The sequence below is a fragment of the Jaculus jaculus genome, chromosome 6 (genome assembly GCF_020740685.1).
Source record: "Jaculus jaculus isolate mJacJac1 chromosome 6, mJacJac1.mat.Y.cur, whole genome shotgun sequence".
Taxonomy (NCBI): domain Eukaryota; kingdom Metazoa; phylum Chordata; class Mammalia; order Rodentia; family Dipodidae; genus Jaculus; species Jaculus jaculus.
The window spans coordinates 36,207,453-36,223,614 of record NC_059107.1 but is presented as its reverse complement, the minus strand read 5'-3'; the positions used below and the strand labels follow the sequence as shown (position 1 = coordinate 36,223,614).

General features: G+C 40.3%; 1 protein-coding gene across 2 annotated transcripts in view; it reads right to left on the bottom strand.

Annotated features, from left to right (window-relative positions):
- The window catches only part of Ythdc2 (YTH domain containing 2), an 88,602-nt gene that overhangs the window by 12,878 nt on the left and 59,562 nt on the right, over nt 1-16,162 (bottom strand). For both annotated transcript variants that reach the window (XM_045151692.1, XR_006637689.1), the window contains exons 24-28: nt 10,307-10,416; nt 8,213-8,505; nt 6,126-6,303; nt 2,246-2,449; nt 614-796 (exon numbers count right to left, since the gene is read on the bottom strand). In XM_045151692.1, coding sequence (XP_045007627.1) covers nt 614-796; nt 2,246-2,449; nt 6,126-6,303; nt 8,213-8,505; nt 10,307-10,416 — 968 coding nt within the window. The remainder of the gene's footprint in view (nt 1-613; nt 797-2,245; nt 2,450-6,125; nt 6,304-8,212; nt 8,506-10,306; nt 10,417-16,162) is intronic.

Here is a 16,162-nt window from a genome sequence, read left to right as displayed (position 1 = left end):
TTGCATAATTAGTTTAAACCATAAAGAAGTATGGCTGTTATCTCGAGACTTTAGTCAAATTACCTCAGGATTGTATTTGCTTTGGTCATGTTTGGTTAGTAAGATAGGAGAAACTGGGCTGGAGAGATGGCTTAGCGGTTAAGCGCTTGCCTGTGAAGCCTAAGGACCCCAGTTCGAGGCTTGATTCCCCAGAACCCACGTTAGCCAGATGCACAAGGGGGCGCACGCGTCTGGAGTTCATTTGCAATGGCTGGAGGCCCTGGCACGCCCATTCTCTCTTTCTCTCTACCTCTTTCTCTCTGTCTGTTGCTCTCAAATAAATAAATAAAAACAAACAAAATATTTAAAATAATAATAATAATAAAGACAGGAGAACCCTACATGAAGTGACTTACAAAAGAGTTCATATTCTTTATACATGTAATGACAGCAAGAAACCAACTTAATACAACATTAAAAGGAAGACAACTTGCAAGTGGACTTTTACCAGCTCTTACCAGTCACAACTGCAGCTGCCCATGCACATGTGGGACACACAATTTGTATTTGTATAGATATTTCTCTACTGAGAACTGAGTAATAGTGAAGAAAGACTTTAAATTACAATGCTTACCTGCCCATCTCTGCTTATCTGTACTTTCTTGTTGTCATTCCAAGGATTGAGTAAATGGTGTGCAAACTGAAAGGGAAGGCTTTCTTTGCGTATCCATTCCACCTTAAACACCCCTCCTAGTCCGGCTGACCCCCAGTCCTGGCTCTTCTCCCGTCCTATCTCAGAAGACATCCTTGAGAATCCCTGATGTAAAAAGAGGGAAATAAATGCAGGTAAAGCTATAAAAACATCTATATTAGATGTACCTGATAAGGCTGGGTTTTTAAAAATTAATTAATTTGTTAACATAGGTGTAGTATGTCCCCGTCCCCTGAGGGCTTTCTTCCGTAGGGTTATTGGTGTCACTGTGGAGTAATTAGGGTCTCTGTCTCTGGGGGACAGCTGTGCCACCTGAGGTTGTTTCTACCTGCCTGTGGCTCTTGCAACCTTGTCCCCAAAGCTGAGGCTTTTTTTTTTTGTTTGTTTGTATGTTATGGTTATTTTACTTTATTTTTTGTTTTTTTGAGGTAGGGTCTTGCTCTATCCCAGGCTGACCTGGAATTCACTATGTAGTCTTAGGATGGCTTTGAACTCATGGCAACCCTCCTACCTCTGCCTCCTGAGTACTAAGATTAAAGGCATGTGCCACCACAAGCTGTGTTTTTAAGAAAGAATTTTAAGGCAAAACTGCAATATAAAAGTAATGCAGGGAGGAGAGATGGCTTATCAGTTAAGCGCTTGACTATGAAGCCTAAAGACCCCAGTTTAAGGCTCGATTCCCCAGACCCATGTTAGCCAGATGCACAAGGGGGCACACGTGTCTGGAGTTTGTTTGCAATGGCTGAAAGCCCTGGCACACCCATTCTTTCTCTCTCTGCCTCTTTCTCTGTCTGTCTGTCACTCTCTAATAAGTAAAAATAAACAACAACAACAAAAATTTTAAAAAGTAATACAAATTTACGAACAAACAACCAGAAAAGCCTCTCTATCAAATTCTGGAAGGAAAAAACAATCCTAGTTCTGATACTTACAGTTTCTAAGCAAGCAATGCATCAACATTTCTAAGTGAACATTTGTTATATAATAAATAAATAAAATCAACTCTTTGGGGCTGGAGAGATGGCTCAGCAGCTAAAGACACTTGCTTGCGGTTGGCCTGAGTTTGATTCCCCAGTATCCATGTAAAGTTAGATTTATGAAGTGGCGCATGCATCTGGAGTTCATTTGCAGTAGCAAGAGGCCTTGGGATGCCCATTCTCTCTCTTCTCCTTGTAAATGAAAGTTTTTAAAAAATTAAAAAATCAATTCTCTCAGCTTTTATTGAAATTATAAATATGCAATAATAAATTCAAAAGCTTGTAAGTTCACATAATCAAGAATAGTTAAACAGACTGTAATAACTAAATGTTTTCCAAAGGTCACCTTTCTTGTTACTGCTATAATCTCCCTAAAAAGCTGCCCTTAGAAGGAAATACTACTATCCAGACAAGCTCCAGTAAGACAAGGCAAAAACAAAGGGATTTCTTGGTCCCATCACCCTGTTAAAGAAATGCAGAATCTGCCTCATTTGAAGTGGAACAAGGGGTCTTCTCGGTTTATTTTTGCTTTGGTTTTATCTGAGCAAGCTCAGCTTACTCCTTTAGGATGGCTCACCTGGAAATGTCCAGATCCTTGAACAGAAAACACCAAGTACACCATGCTGCTTTCCCAAAAGGCTCGATTTAGCTTCCGCTCATTACTAGGGGTTGTAGACCAGATCCCCTTCTGTTGGGAGATTTCAAGGTTTCTCAGATTGCTACTCTTCATTATGAAATACCGAATAGGCATGTTTGGTCTTGGTGAAGGAGATTTTGAGCCCTATAAAAGAATGCATAAATTTCTAAAAGGTAATTTGACCTTTCCAAAGCCAGTAGACTTCTATGGAAATGGTAAGTTGCCTCTAAAATTCATATGAAAGCAACAAAGAACCTAGCTAAAAGAACTGTGAAGTTCGAGGCCACCCTGAGATGACACAGGGAATTCCAGGTCAGCCTGGACTATAGTGAGACCCTACCTTGAATCCCCCCCACCCCCCCAAAAAAACCAAACACCTAAGTGAGAGATGGCTTAGCAGTTAAAGCCCTTGCCTACAAAGCCTAAGGACCCATGTTCAGGTTCCCAGTACCCACATAAGCCAGATACACAGGTGATGTATGTATCTGGAGTTTGTTTGCAGTGGCTAGAGGCCCTGGTGCACCCATTCATTCTCTCTCTGCATCTCAAATAAATAAATGAAAATATTAAAAAAAAAAACACTCTATAGGCTGGAGAGATAGCTTTGCGGTCAAGTGCTTGCCTGTGCATCCGAAGAACCCCGGTTTGAGGCTCAATTTCCCAGGACCCATGTTAACCAGATGCACAAGGGGGCGCACGCGTCTGGAGTTTGTTTGCAGTGGCTGGAGGCCCTGACGTGCCCATTCTTTCTCTCTGCTTCTTTCTCTTTGTCTGTTGCTCTCAAATAAATAAATAAAAATGAATAAAATATTTAAAAAACTCTAAGCAAACCAAATCCACCAGGAAATATCCTACAGCTCCATCAACACTAAATGGTGAACACTCAGTGCTTCTTTTTGTAACATTTCTGCACTTTTATTCAACATTTTATTGGAGGCTCTCACCAGAGAAATAAGGCCAAAAGGAATAAATTAGCAGTTAGATTGGAAAGGAAAAAAAAATGTTGAATTTAAAAGTAAAAAAAGGAAAGAAAAATTAAGCTTATTAACAGATGTCATGAGACAGACACAGAAGTATACATCTACAAGTACCAGCAGCTACCCAGGAGAATGAGGTAGGAGAACCAGTTGAGCCCATGAGGTCAAGATCAGCCTAGGCAACAGAGTGAGATGCCATCTCTAACAGCACACCCACCCACACTATTTTCTATGTAGAAGATGGGACCTTCATAAAAGCTTACAAAATAATTGAAGTATGGTCATGTGACACATGGCAAATGTACAAAAATCAAATATAATTCCATATAGTACTAAAGAACTTTATAAACTAAAATTTAAAAAATCAATAGTATCAACACTATGAGATGATACTTACAGATTAATTTAACAAAAAGTGTAGTTAAAAGTAAAATATCACCAAAAAAAGGGCTGGAGAGATGGTTTAGCAGTTAAGGCACTTGCCTGCAAGGCTAAAGAACTCAGGTTTGATTCCCCATGACCCATGTAGGCCATATGCACAAGTTGGCACATGCATATGGAGTTTGTTTCCAGTGGCTGGAGGCCCTGATATGCCCATTCTCTCTGTCTCTCTCTCTCCCTCTGCCACTTCCAAACAAATAAATAAAAATAAAATATTATAAAACAGTATAGTTTCTAAAATGGACACATGTGCCATGAATTAGAAAACTAAATTCTGCTGTCAATTTTGTTCAAACTCATTCATAAATTCAATGCAAACTCACTTGAACTACTAAAAGAATTTCTATGGAAATGGTAAGTTGCCTCTAAAATTCATATGAAATCAACAAAGGACCTAGAATAGCTAAAACAACTGTGAAGAGGGCGAACACAAGCTTTAAACATTTCTTTTCCCCTTTCTCTTTCTTTCTTTCTTTTTTTTTTTCTTTTTCAAGGTAGGGTCTTACTCTAGCCCAGGCTGACCTGGAATTCACTATGGAGTCTCAGGGTGGCCTTGAACTCACAGCAATCCTCCTACCTCTGCCTCCCGAGTGCTGGGACTAAAGGCATGCACCACCATGCCCGGCTTTCTTTTTCTTTTTCTCTTCTCTTCTCTTCTCTTCTCTTCTCTTCTCTTCTCTTCTCTTCTCTTCTCTTCTCTTCTCTTCTCTTCTCTTCTCTTCTCTTCTCTTTTCTTTTCTTTTCTTTTTTGAGGTAGAATCGCTCTAGCCCAGGCTAACCTAGAATTCACTACTTAATCTCAGGGTGGCCTCGAACTCACAGTGATCCTCCTACCTCTGCCTCCCAAGTGCTAGGATTAAAGGCGTGCGCCACCACACCTGGCTTCTTTTCCTCTCCCTTGGTTTTTCGAGGTAGAGTCTCACTGTGGCCCAGGCTGTCCTGAAATTCACTATGGAGTCTCAGGGTGGCCTCGAACTCATGGCAATCCTCCTACCTCTGCATTGCAAGTGCTGGGATTAAGCGTGCGCCACCACGCCCGGCCTTTTCCTCTTATTAAACAAGTGTTTCAGCAGACATTTTCACCAAAACACATACAGCTAAGTCACCATTAATCAAATATTTACTCAGGTACTAATACCACAAGCAAATAAAAGTAGACATATTCTAAACATATGAGATTAGTCATACTATAATATTTATTTATTATTTTTATGAGAAAGAGAGGGGCAGAGAGAACTGGTAAGCCAAGGCTTCTAGCCACTGCAATAAAACTTCAGATGTTAGCCGGGCGTGGTGGCACACGTCTTTAATCCCAGCACTCGGGAGGCAGAGGTAGGAGGATTGCCATGAGTTCGAGGCCACCCTGAGACTCCATAGTGAATTCCAGGTCAGCCTGGGCTAGAGTGAGACCCTACCTTGAAAAATCAAAAAAAAAAAAAAAAAAACTTCAGATGTGTGCCATATTATGTGTATGTGTGACCTTGTACACATGCATCACCTTGTGCATGTGGCTTATGTGGGTTCTAGGGAGTCAAACCTGGATCCTTAGGCTTTGCAGGCAAGTACCTTAACAACTAAGCCATCTTTCCAGACTGTACAATTTTTTAAAAGATAGTTTTTGGGCTGGAGAGATGGCTCAGTGGTACTTGTTTGCAAAGCTTGGTGGCCCAGGTTCAATTCTCCAATACCCACAAAAAGCCAGATACACAAAGTAGTAAAGTAGTGCATGTGTCTGGAGTTCACTTATAGTGGCAGGAGACCCTGGTGTGCTCATACTCTGTCTGCTTCTTTCTCTCTCTCAAGTAAATAATAAAACTAACATATACATACATACATATACATACATACATATATATATATATTTGTTGTTGTTGTTGTTTTTCTTCGAGATAGGGTCTCACTCTCTAGCCCAGGCTGACCTGGAATTTACTATGTAGTCTCAGGGTGGCCTTGAACTCACAGCAATCCAACTACTTCTGCCTCCCTAGTGCTGGGATTAAAGATGTGTGTCACCAGGCCTAGTTGATAGTTTTCAATTGTATACCATCTCCTACTTTCGTAACCCCAACTTGTCTTTTGTATTTTTTACATTATGTATTTTAATATAAACACTGAATTATAGAAAACTGGAAGAAACTAATATTTATAATTTTGAAATTATAACCCAAAATTAAAGGTTCTAAAGAAATAAGGTAGAAATAAAGGGCTGCCAAATTATATGCACTGATTAATAATCTGTTGGCTTGAAGGTACAATAAGATGGTAATAATTAGAAATATACAGTAAGCAGGAAAAGCTAAAAAACTGACTGAAGGAGACTCCAATTTATATTTTCCATTAGAACTACCCAAGAGCACGGTGACAAAAGCACCTGCTCCCCACATATCTGTTTTGGACTCTACCTTTCCCGAGGATGGAGGAGATGGACTAGCACAAGGACTGGGGTAACTGCTGCTGTCTGTGGACTTCACAGAGGACTGGTCTGAGCGGTCATCGGTGCTCCGTTTTGGGTGGAATATCCCTCTGTCTTTGTATTTCTGAGGTGGGTGTAAGGCTGGGGATGGAGACTTCATCAGCACCCTTGGCAAGGAGGAGGAGGCAATGGTTAATTATATAAGCGTATAACACAAACAGATGCTATTTCAATCCAAAACCCAATGATGTTATGATGTATGGACAAGATTTTTTTTTGGAGTGCATGTGTGTATAGCGTATGCACGTGTGTGTACAGATCCATGCACACGTGTGAAGGCCAGAAGAGAATCTCAGGTGTCCTCCTCCATCACAGTCTCTCTTTGAACTCACAGTTGCCAGTTTTAGTAGGACTGGTTAACTAGTGAATCCCAGTGATTTTCTGGTCTCCATTCCCAACAAGACTGGGGTTACAGGATGTATGTTAAATGGGTTTGTGGGTGCTGGGGATTAAACTTAAGCCCTCTCAGATTCTGATCCTTATGTGGCAAGTGCTATTACCTGCTGAGCCATCTCCTTAACACAGGCATATACCTTTTAGAGGAAATTTTTCTATTCATTTAAAAGTTAAGAGAGCTAAAATGGGCTGTGGGTGATACTCAGTGATACAATGTTTATTCAGTGTGCCTGAGGGCCTAGGTTTGATTCCTAGTGCCATAACAAATAAAATAAATGAATAAATGAATACAAAATAAAAAACAGTTGAACTAACAGTGCACTTAACAATGAGGCAAAAATATTTTCAGGGGCTGGTGAGATGGCTGAGTCTGTAAAATGCTTATTGAGCAAGCCTGAGACCACCACCCAAGTAAAAACCAGGCATGGGAGCATGCGCCTATAATCTCAGTGCTAGGGAGGTAGAAATAAGAGGATCCCTAAACAAAAAATAATAAACCAAAACAACAAAAAAAAAGAGGATCCCTGAGGCCTGCTGGCTAGCTAGTCTAGTCTGATCAGTAAGTTCCAGGTTCAGTGAGAGAGCCCGTGTCAAAAAATAAGATGGAGGGCTAGAGAGATGGCTTAGTAGTTAAGGCACTATAAGAACCCATACTCAACTTTCCAGATCCCACATAAAAGATACACATGGTGGCACATGCATCTGGAGTTTGATTATAGTGACTGGAGGCCTTGGCCTGCCAATTCTCTCTTTCTTAATAAACAAAACAACAAAAAAGGCCACTTTGTTAGGCTTGCCTAAAAAATGGGGTGGAGGGCAATGGAGGGAGACACGCAACAGTGATCTGTGGCTCCTCCACATGAGCACATACACTTGCATGTGCATGCACACCAGTATACACACACACATATAGGGCTTAAAGTGCTCATAAGGGATGCAGAAATGGCTCAGCGGTTAAGGCACTTGCCTGTAAAGCCTAAGGACCCAGGCTCAATTCCCCAGTATTGGTGTAAGCCAGATGCACAAGGTGGCACATGTGTCTGGAGTTTATCTGCAGTGGCTGGAGGCCCTAGAGCACCCATTCTCTCTTTCTCCCTGCCTCTCTCTGTCAAATAAGTAAATAAATATGTATAAAAATGTTTTAAAAATCTCATAAACACCAGAAGTTTAAAATCATTCATACTTAGCTGGGTGTGGTGGTGCATGCCTTTAATTCTGGCACTTGGAAGGCAGAAGTAGGAGGATCGCCATGAGTTTGAGGCTACCCTGAGATTACATAGTGAATTCCAGGTCAGCCTGGGCTAAAGTGAGACCCTACCTTGAAAAAGCAAAAATAAATAAATAAATAAATAAAAATCATTCATACTTATATTCTAGATTGTAAGAAAGAATTAGATATCATACTTCATAAATAAATAAAACATCAAAATGTTTTTAAAAATCTCACAAACACCAGTAGTTTAAAATCATTTATACTTATAAGAATTATGTTGTACTATAAGCTCAATTTTGCTTTAATATTCTTATACATCCAAGACTATAAGAAAGTAATTATTAGATATCATAATTCAGTTTCCAGGTGGAAATACTTCACACCTAGATAAAATAGTATAAATTTACCTTTCTGCAGTAGTAGGTTCATCAGAAATCTCAGTATCTGCTGAACTCTTCCGACTATTGTTAGACCTCCACGAGGAAGCCAAAGGAAGCTCTTCTGAGGACATAGGCCTTGGCCTCTGGCCAATCCCAGACGGCTGCTGCAAACCTGCAGACTGTTCCTCAGTACTTAACACAGCTATGATTGCTCGTATAGTAGCTTCATCAACTTGAGACCAAGGTTTAGATGGTGCTCTCATTCGGCGCAGAAATAAGCTATGCCACTTCTGTCTGAGCTGCAGCAATAAACTGGCAGCCTGTAATAAAAGCTTCCTCCATTAAAAAGACACTGGAAATTGCATACAACTATTCCCAAGGGAGATATTTTATATTCAATATAGTTTATTACTAATTTCATTCATTTTGTTTCACAGATGAAATTTCTATTCATCATATTCCAGCCACTGAATGCACAAAATGAAAGAAAACAGGTAACAGAGAAGAGATAGTAAGCATGGGCATGGTAGTGTGTGATCAACAGGGAAAAGGTACATGAAGATGCAGTCCATTTCCTCTCATCCAGCTTTAGTGTCAACAGAAAACCTAAACAATGCTATCCAAAAGGAAAATGGACACACAAGGGAGGCCCAAGCTGTAGTTCCCAGGGATTAAGAACGACTGTGGGCTGGAAAGATGGTTTAGTGGTTAAGGTGCTTGCCTGTGAAGCCGAAGAATGCACATTTGAATCTCCAGGTCCCATGTAGCCAGACACACTGATGCAAGTGTGCTATGTTACACATGTGCACAAGGAGTACATGTGTCTGGAGTTTGTTCACAGTGGCTGAAAGGCCCTGGCATGCTCATTCTCTCTCTCAAAGAAACAAAAAATGGTCATATTTATTTTCCTAATAAAGCTGCTGCTCTTAAAAAAAAAAAAAAAAGAAGAATGATTGAAAAAAGATCAAGGCACAGAGCAGTGGGAAGTTTAACAATAGGCCTAAATGCCTGATATTTAAGGCACTGAGTCAGTAAGACAAACTAGTAAAGGTAGAAGAATTTAAAAGGATTGTCACTGTAAATAAATAACCTGGAACATCAGCATGGAGAAAAAAACTGGAGAAGGTCAAGATTACACAAAGGAGGTTTTGGACAACAGTATCAAGTATCAGAGAGATGTTATCAAAGACACAGCTGACCTTGGACAGCAGTTTCAATGAGGGGGTTGGTGGATAGAAAACAGACTGCAGCAGGTTAGAGTGAGAAATAAATGGGTATGTGGAATAGAAAAAAGAAACAAACTAGTTAAGGCTGACTACTATCAACTTTGGCTGTCCTTCCATAATGGGGCACAGAATGACCATTAAAAGTAGACTTGGAGCCAGGTGTACTGGCTCATGCCTTTAATCCCAGCACTTGGGAGGCAGAGATAGGAGAACCACTGTGAGTTCAAGGCCAGAGTGATTTCCAGGTCATCCTTATCTACGGCACAACCCTACTTTAAAAAGAATAATAATAATAATAATAACAATAATAATAAAGTAGACATGGAATTAAGAACCTGTGAAGAAAATTTTAAATTTGGAAAAAAAACCCTTCCCAATTCATAATTATGTAAAAATAAAACAATGAGTTTATATCTTTTAGAGCACCAGATAAAAGTTCTGTACCAGATATTCAATTTTTATATAATCAGAAATATATAAGTATTACTGTTTATTACTCAAGCATTACTTTTTATGGTTTGTTTTGTTCCCTCTAAACATTCATGCTGGAACTTAACTCCTGATTGGGAATTGTGGCCTTGGGGAGATGGATGGATTTACCACTTTGCTCTTTATTTTTGTGCCCTGTGAGGACACGGAATGTAAAGGTGTCCTAGGAGAATATGAGCCACATGCAGGTTTCTGAATCCAATGTACGAGGAAAAACCTGACATGGCAGAGAATGTATGAGTGCCCTGTAAAAACTAAAACAAAACAAAACAACAAAATAAAAACAAGCTACATATGCTCTCAAATACTAACAGCTGAATATTAAACATAACTTTTTCATAACAAGCTAGTTTAAGTCATATCAACTAAACAAAAGGAATTTATTACCTATTAAAAAGAAACTTACCTCTGGCTCTAGTTTGAAATTAAGCCACTCATCAAGTTTCAGAGTGGCTAAATTAGCAGTAGTTCTGTCCTCCATCTCACTGTCACTGCTGTCATTGGGGATGCCATCCGCTGTCCCAATAAAAAAAGAAATGACTTTACCATACTATCTCGCAGGACAACAGTATGCAGATGAGACACTCTCTATTCCCAAATCCTCCAGATAGCCAAATAAGTTGTGTGGGAAACACATCATTAATGAAATCCAAATATTTAAAGGAACAAAAATAAGGCCTTTTAAAGACTAACACTTAATCACAATGCAATAAACAAAATAAAAAGAAAAGGGCTGGAAAGATGGCTCAGCTATTAAGGTGTTTGCCTGCAAAGCCTAATGACCTGGGTTTGATTCCTCAGTACCCATAAAAAGGCAGATGCATAATATGGTGTACACATCTGGAGTTCATTTGCAGTGGCTAGAGGCCCTCACATGCCCATTCTCTCTCTTTTTGTCTCTGAGTATAAATAAATAAAATATTTAATACAGCCCAGAATAATAGTTTAAAAACGAAAACACAATCTTTTTTTTTTTTAATTTTATTTATTTATTTATTTGAGAGCGACAGACACAGAGAGAAAGACAGATAGAGGGAGAGAGAGAATAGGCACGCCAGGGCTTCCAGCCTCTGCAAACGAACTCCAGACGCGTGCGTCCCCTTGTGCATCTGGCTAACGTGGGACCTGGGGAACCGAGCCTTGAACCGGGGTCCTTAGGCTTCACAGGCAAGCGCTTAACCGCTAAGCCATCTCTCCAGCCCACGAAAACACAATCTTTACACATTAGCTAGATGAATAAGAAACTAAGAACATAAAGAAAGTTGTGAAGGAACTATACACCAAGAAATGAGAAAGACATTCACACATTAATCATAGAAATTCACATCTTAGGAAAATACACAAAATCCAAAGAAAAACAGAAGAAAATGGACAAGGAAAGAGTCAATGAATTAAAGACAAAGCACTGGCAATAATAGTTAATATCTAATATTGTTCTATAAAAAGACTAATGGGCAACCTACAATAAATTTTACAATAAAATCTACAAAATCAGAAGTGATGCTAAATTGTAAAAATATAGGATGTAGTACAAAATTGACAGAAACTAAGATAGAGCATGTATAATTATAGAATTAGTTTGAAATCATCAAGAAATTTATTGTAGTCTAAAAAATAGTAAAAAAAAATACAGAAAACCTAACTCTATTTAAGGAAAAACATAAAGGATGTCTTTAAAACCATTAGTAAAAAAATCCAGGGCCTTTCAGTACTATAAGTAGAGCTTGATGGACTATCCTGGTCAGAGTTGAAAGACCTGAATGCAGTAAGAACTATGGAGTGTGAGGTTTGGCTTGTCAGGGTGAGAAAGAGCTTTGTCTGGACTGGGCTAGAAGTAGTTTGTATGAGAAGCTTGCTGTTATGCCCATGTTCTGAGAATTTGTGCAAGATTGCTTTGCATAGAAACAGGTTGGTATGAGCAGAGGGATATGGCACAGAAATGAATTTTTTGGGCCAAAACTGCTGCCTGTTCAGCTGCAATTGTATGAGAGATTACAACCTTTGAGACTGGGCCAGCTGACTTTCACTGAGACAACAGGAAGAATGCAGACTCTTTTGAAGTGGTCTGAATGCTGAAGGAGTGCCTTGTTCTTTAAAATCTGCTTTATTCTCCCTTGGATTAACAAATTGTCACCCTACCATGTATACAGAGTATAAGAAATAAAGGAAAGAGAGGGTCATTGAATTTGCAACATGGTCTTGTATTTTGAAACCGGTCATGGGAGGCATGAAGCAGGTTTGTTGGATGCCTGCATGGAGACCCGATGGAGCCATAAGGATGAACTGTGGGTTGCAGTGGAGATGCCAGACCCACAAAATAGCTGCTAAGGAGAGCTGCTGGCTCTGGATGAAATTTTCCAGGGCTTTGAGTAGCCTATCTAGAGGGATGGAATTAGAACTCCAGAGACTTATTGTTAGTTAGAATTATTGGACTTGGATCTACAGAGTTTGATGTATACCCTGTTTAAACTTTGTATTTGTTGAATATTTCTTTGCTATGACCAATGCCATGTTTTGCAGTGTGAGTGTTTATTCTGTGCCATTTTTTTTTTTTGTTTTTTTTTTGTTGAGGTTTATTTTTTGGTATTATGGCTCGGTTAAAAGATCTCGGACTATGGGAATGTTTGAATATCGCTGGGATTGATAAAAACTATGCAGACAGGATGGAGAGATGGCTTAGTGGTTGGGGCATTTGCCTGCAAAGCCAAAGGACCCAGATTTGATTCTCCAGGACCCACATAAGCCAGATGCACAAGGTAGTGCATGCACCTGAAGTTTGTTTGCAGTGACTGGAGGCCCTGGTGCACCCATTCTCTCTCAAATAAATAAATAAATAACTTATTAAAAAGCCTATGGGTGTCAGGCATGGTGGCGCATGCCTTTAATCCCAGCACTTGGGAGGCAGAGGTAGGAGGATTGCCAAGAATTTGAGGCCCCTCTGAGACTACAGAGTGAATTCCAGATCAGTCTGAGCTAGAGTGAGACCCAATCTTGAAAAACAAAAACAACAACATTAACAACAACAAAAAAACCCCAACTATGGGGACTCTTAAGTTTGGACTGAATGCATTGCCTTTTACATCATGTATAATTATCAGTTTATGGGGGTGAGGGGTGGAATGTGGGAGTTTGATTCAGGTGTTCCCCATAAACTTAGGTTTTCTGAATGCTAGGTTCCCAGCTGATGGCAATTTGGGAATTAACACCTCCTGGAGGCTGTGTATTACTGGGGGCGGGCTTATGGTTATTTTAGCCAGGTTCCCCTTGCTAGTGTTTGGCACACTTTCCTGTTGCTGTTGTCCATCTGATGTTGGCCAGGAGGTGATGTCCACTCTGCTCATGCCACTGTTTTCTCCTGCCATCATGGAGCTTCCCCTCAAGTCTGCAAGCTAAAATACCCGCCCCCCCCACAAGCTGCTTTTGGTTAGGTGGTTTCTGCCAGCAATGCGAACCTGACTGCAACAAGTGGAGATAAACAACAGTGGACACTACAAACCCTAAGTTTGGCTAGCCAGGCCAAATGAGCCAATGGGTATACTAGTGGCATCTCTATTATAAGGGAAACCAACTGCCCTCTAATTGGACTGGAGTCGCGCTCCACAGGAGGGAATACAAGGCTGATACTGAAAACCTATGATGGGGCAAGTTATGAGCCTTAGGTGTGTAACACTTATTGGTGTCTGGCTAAATGCATATAGTATGCTCACCAAACTGTCTGGTAAGCACTTCTCTTAATGTTCATACCCATATATTAATGCTAATCTCACTTTTGGTTAGAGAAGCTTCTCTTTCAGATGGCAATGACTGCTGGGATGACTCAAAAGGTACCATAGCGCTAAGAAGTGACAGAGGAGTGCTCAGCACTCAAACATCTTTATCCATAACACCTTCTAAGGCTCAGGGTCCATTGTGGAAAAGGTGGTGGAAAGAATGTAAGAGCCAAAGGAAGGGTAGGACTCCTTACAATGCACTATTCCAGACACAAAATGGCCTGGATACCCATGACCTCATAGTGCCGGGCACTACCTACACAAGACCATCATAATAGGAAATGATGATATCAAAATAAAAGAGAAACTGATTGAGAGGGGGAAGGGATAGAATGGAGAGTGGAGTTATGAAGGGGAAAGTAAGGGGGAGGGAATTATCATAACTTATGGTCTATAATTATAGAAGTTGTCAATAATAAAAAAGTAAAGCTGGGCATGGTGGCACATGCCTTTAATCCCAGCACTTGGGAGGCAGAGGTAAGAGGATCACCATGAGTTTGAGGCCACCCTGAGCTAGAGTGAGACCTTACTTTGAAAAAACAAAAAACAAAAAATAAATAAAAAACTCAACCTTTGGCTGGAGAGATGGCTTAGTGGTTAAGGCGCTTGCAGGCATAGCTTTAGGACCTATGTTTGACTCCTCAGAACTCATAAAAGCCAGATGCATATGGGGATACATGCATCTGGAGACTGCCGTGGCTATAGGCCCTGGCATACCTGTTCTCTTTCTCTCTAATAAGTAAATAAAAATATTTTTTAAAAACTCAGCCTTATCAAGTACATCAAATATAGATATTTTAATATCTTGCACACCATTCTCTCTTTCTTTAAATTATTTTAAAAATCTTTTAGGTAGGGTCTCACTCTAGCATAGGCTGACCTGGAATTCATTCTGTAGTCTCAAGGTGGCCTCGAACTCACAGTGATCCCCTTACTTCTGCCTCCCAAGTGCTGGAATTAAGGCATCACCACCACACTTGGCTCCCTCTTTTCACAGGAGGGATTCCCAAGAATGTCTTTTGAGATAGGTTGGAAGAAGAGCCAGGACTGGGGGCCACCTGGACTAGGAGGGGTGTTCAAGGTGGAGTAGATATGCCATCTCCCTAGCCCTAACAGTTTCAAATAAGATGTCAGAAGATTACTTACTAGTTTAATAAACCCGACTTGGTCCAAGAAAAGTATACTCTCAGAGCAAAATAGTAACTCCGCTAAAAATGTCATTGGGGCGGGTGTGGTGGCACATGTCTTTAATCCCAGCACTTGGGAGGCAGAGAGGTAAGAGGATCGCCATGAGTTCAAGGCCACCCTGAGACTACAGAGTAAATTCCAGATTAGCCTGGGCTATAGTGAGACCCTACCTCAAAAAAAAAAAAAAAAAAAAAAAAAAAAGTCATTGGGCTAAACAAACTCTGCTTACCATGAACAAATGTTCAAAAGCTATTTTTACAAAATATTTTTATTTATTTATTTGCAAGGAAGAGAGTGAATATGAATGAGAGAGGGAGAGAGAGAACAGTGAAGTCCCTGGGCTTTTTGCCATTGCAAATGAACACCTGATACATGAGCAACTTTCTGCACTTGGTTTTACTTGGGTACTAGGGAAGCAAACCCAGGCTGTCAGGCTGCACTAGCAAGTGCCTTTTTCCACTGAGTCATCTCTCCAGCCCCAAAAGTTATTTTTAAAACTTTGCACTTGTTGCAACTTTAGAATTTAAACCTTAAGAATTCAACAAGACAGAGTGGGCCATTAATAAACTATCTCAGTGCTGGCAAGATGGCTCAGCAGTTAAAGGCACTTGCTTGCAAAGCCTAATGGCCTGAGGTTGATTCCCTAGTACTCACATAAAGCCATATACAAAGTGGTGCATGTATCTGGAGTTCTTTTGCAGTGGTAGGAGGCCATGGCCTGCATCCATACTCACTCTTTTTCTGTCTGCCTTTTTTTTTTGAGGCAGGGTCTCACGCTGGCCCAGGGTGACCTGGAAGTCACTATGTAGTCTCAGGCTGGGCTCGAACTCATGGCGATCCTCCTACCTCTGCCTCCTGAGGGCAGGGATTAAAGGCGTGTGCCACTACACCCAGACTGCCTCTTTTTCTTTTACATAAAATATAGTATTAACAAAATAAACTATTTCAAAGATTAGAAAAACAAATAGAAGGAAAATTGTGTCAGTAAGAAAGTAATACCACTTGAAGGTAATATGGCTTGATAAATAGAAAATATAAGGAATAATCAGGAACTACATGAAATTATCAGGGTAAGTAAAATGTAAGTAGTATGCCTATTAAACAAGATCAGCAGGAAAAAGACAAAGAAAGTCCACCCAGATTTAAAAAGTTTCTAAGGACTGGAGAGATGGCTTAGTGGTTAAGGCACTTGCTTGAAAAGCCTAAAGACTCATGTTCGACTTTCCAGGCCCCAAATAAGTCAGACACAAAGGGACACAAGCACACAAGGTCACACATGCACACAGGGGGTGCATGCATGTGGA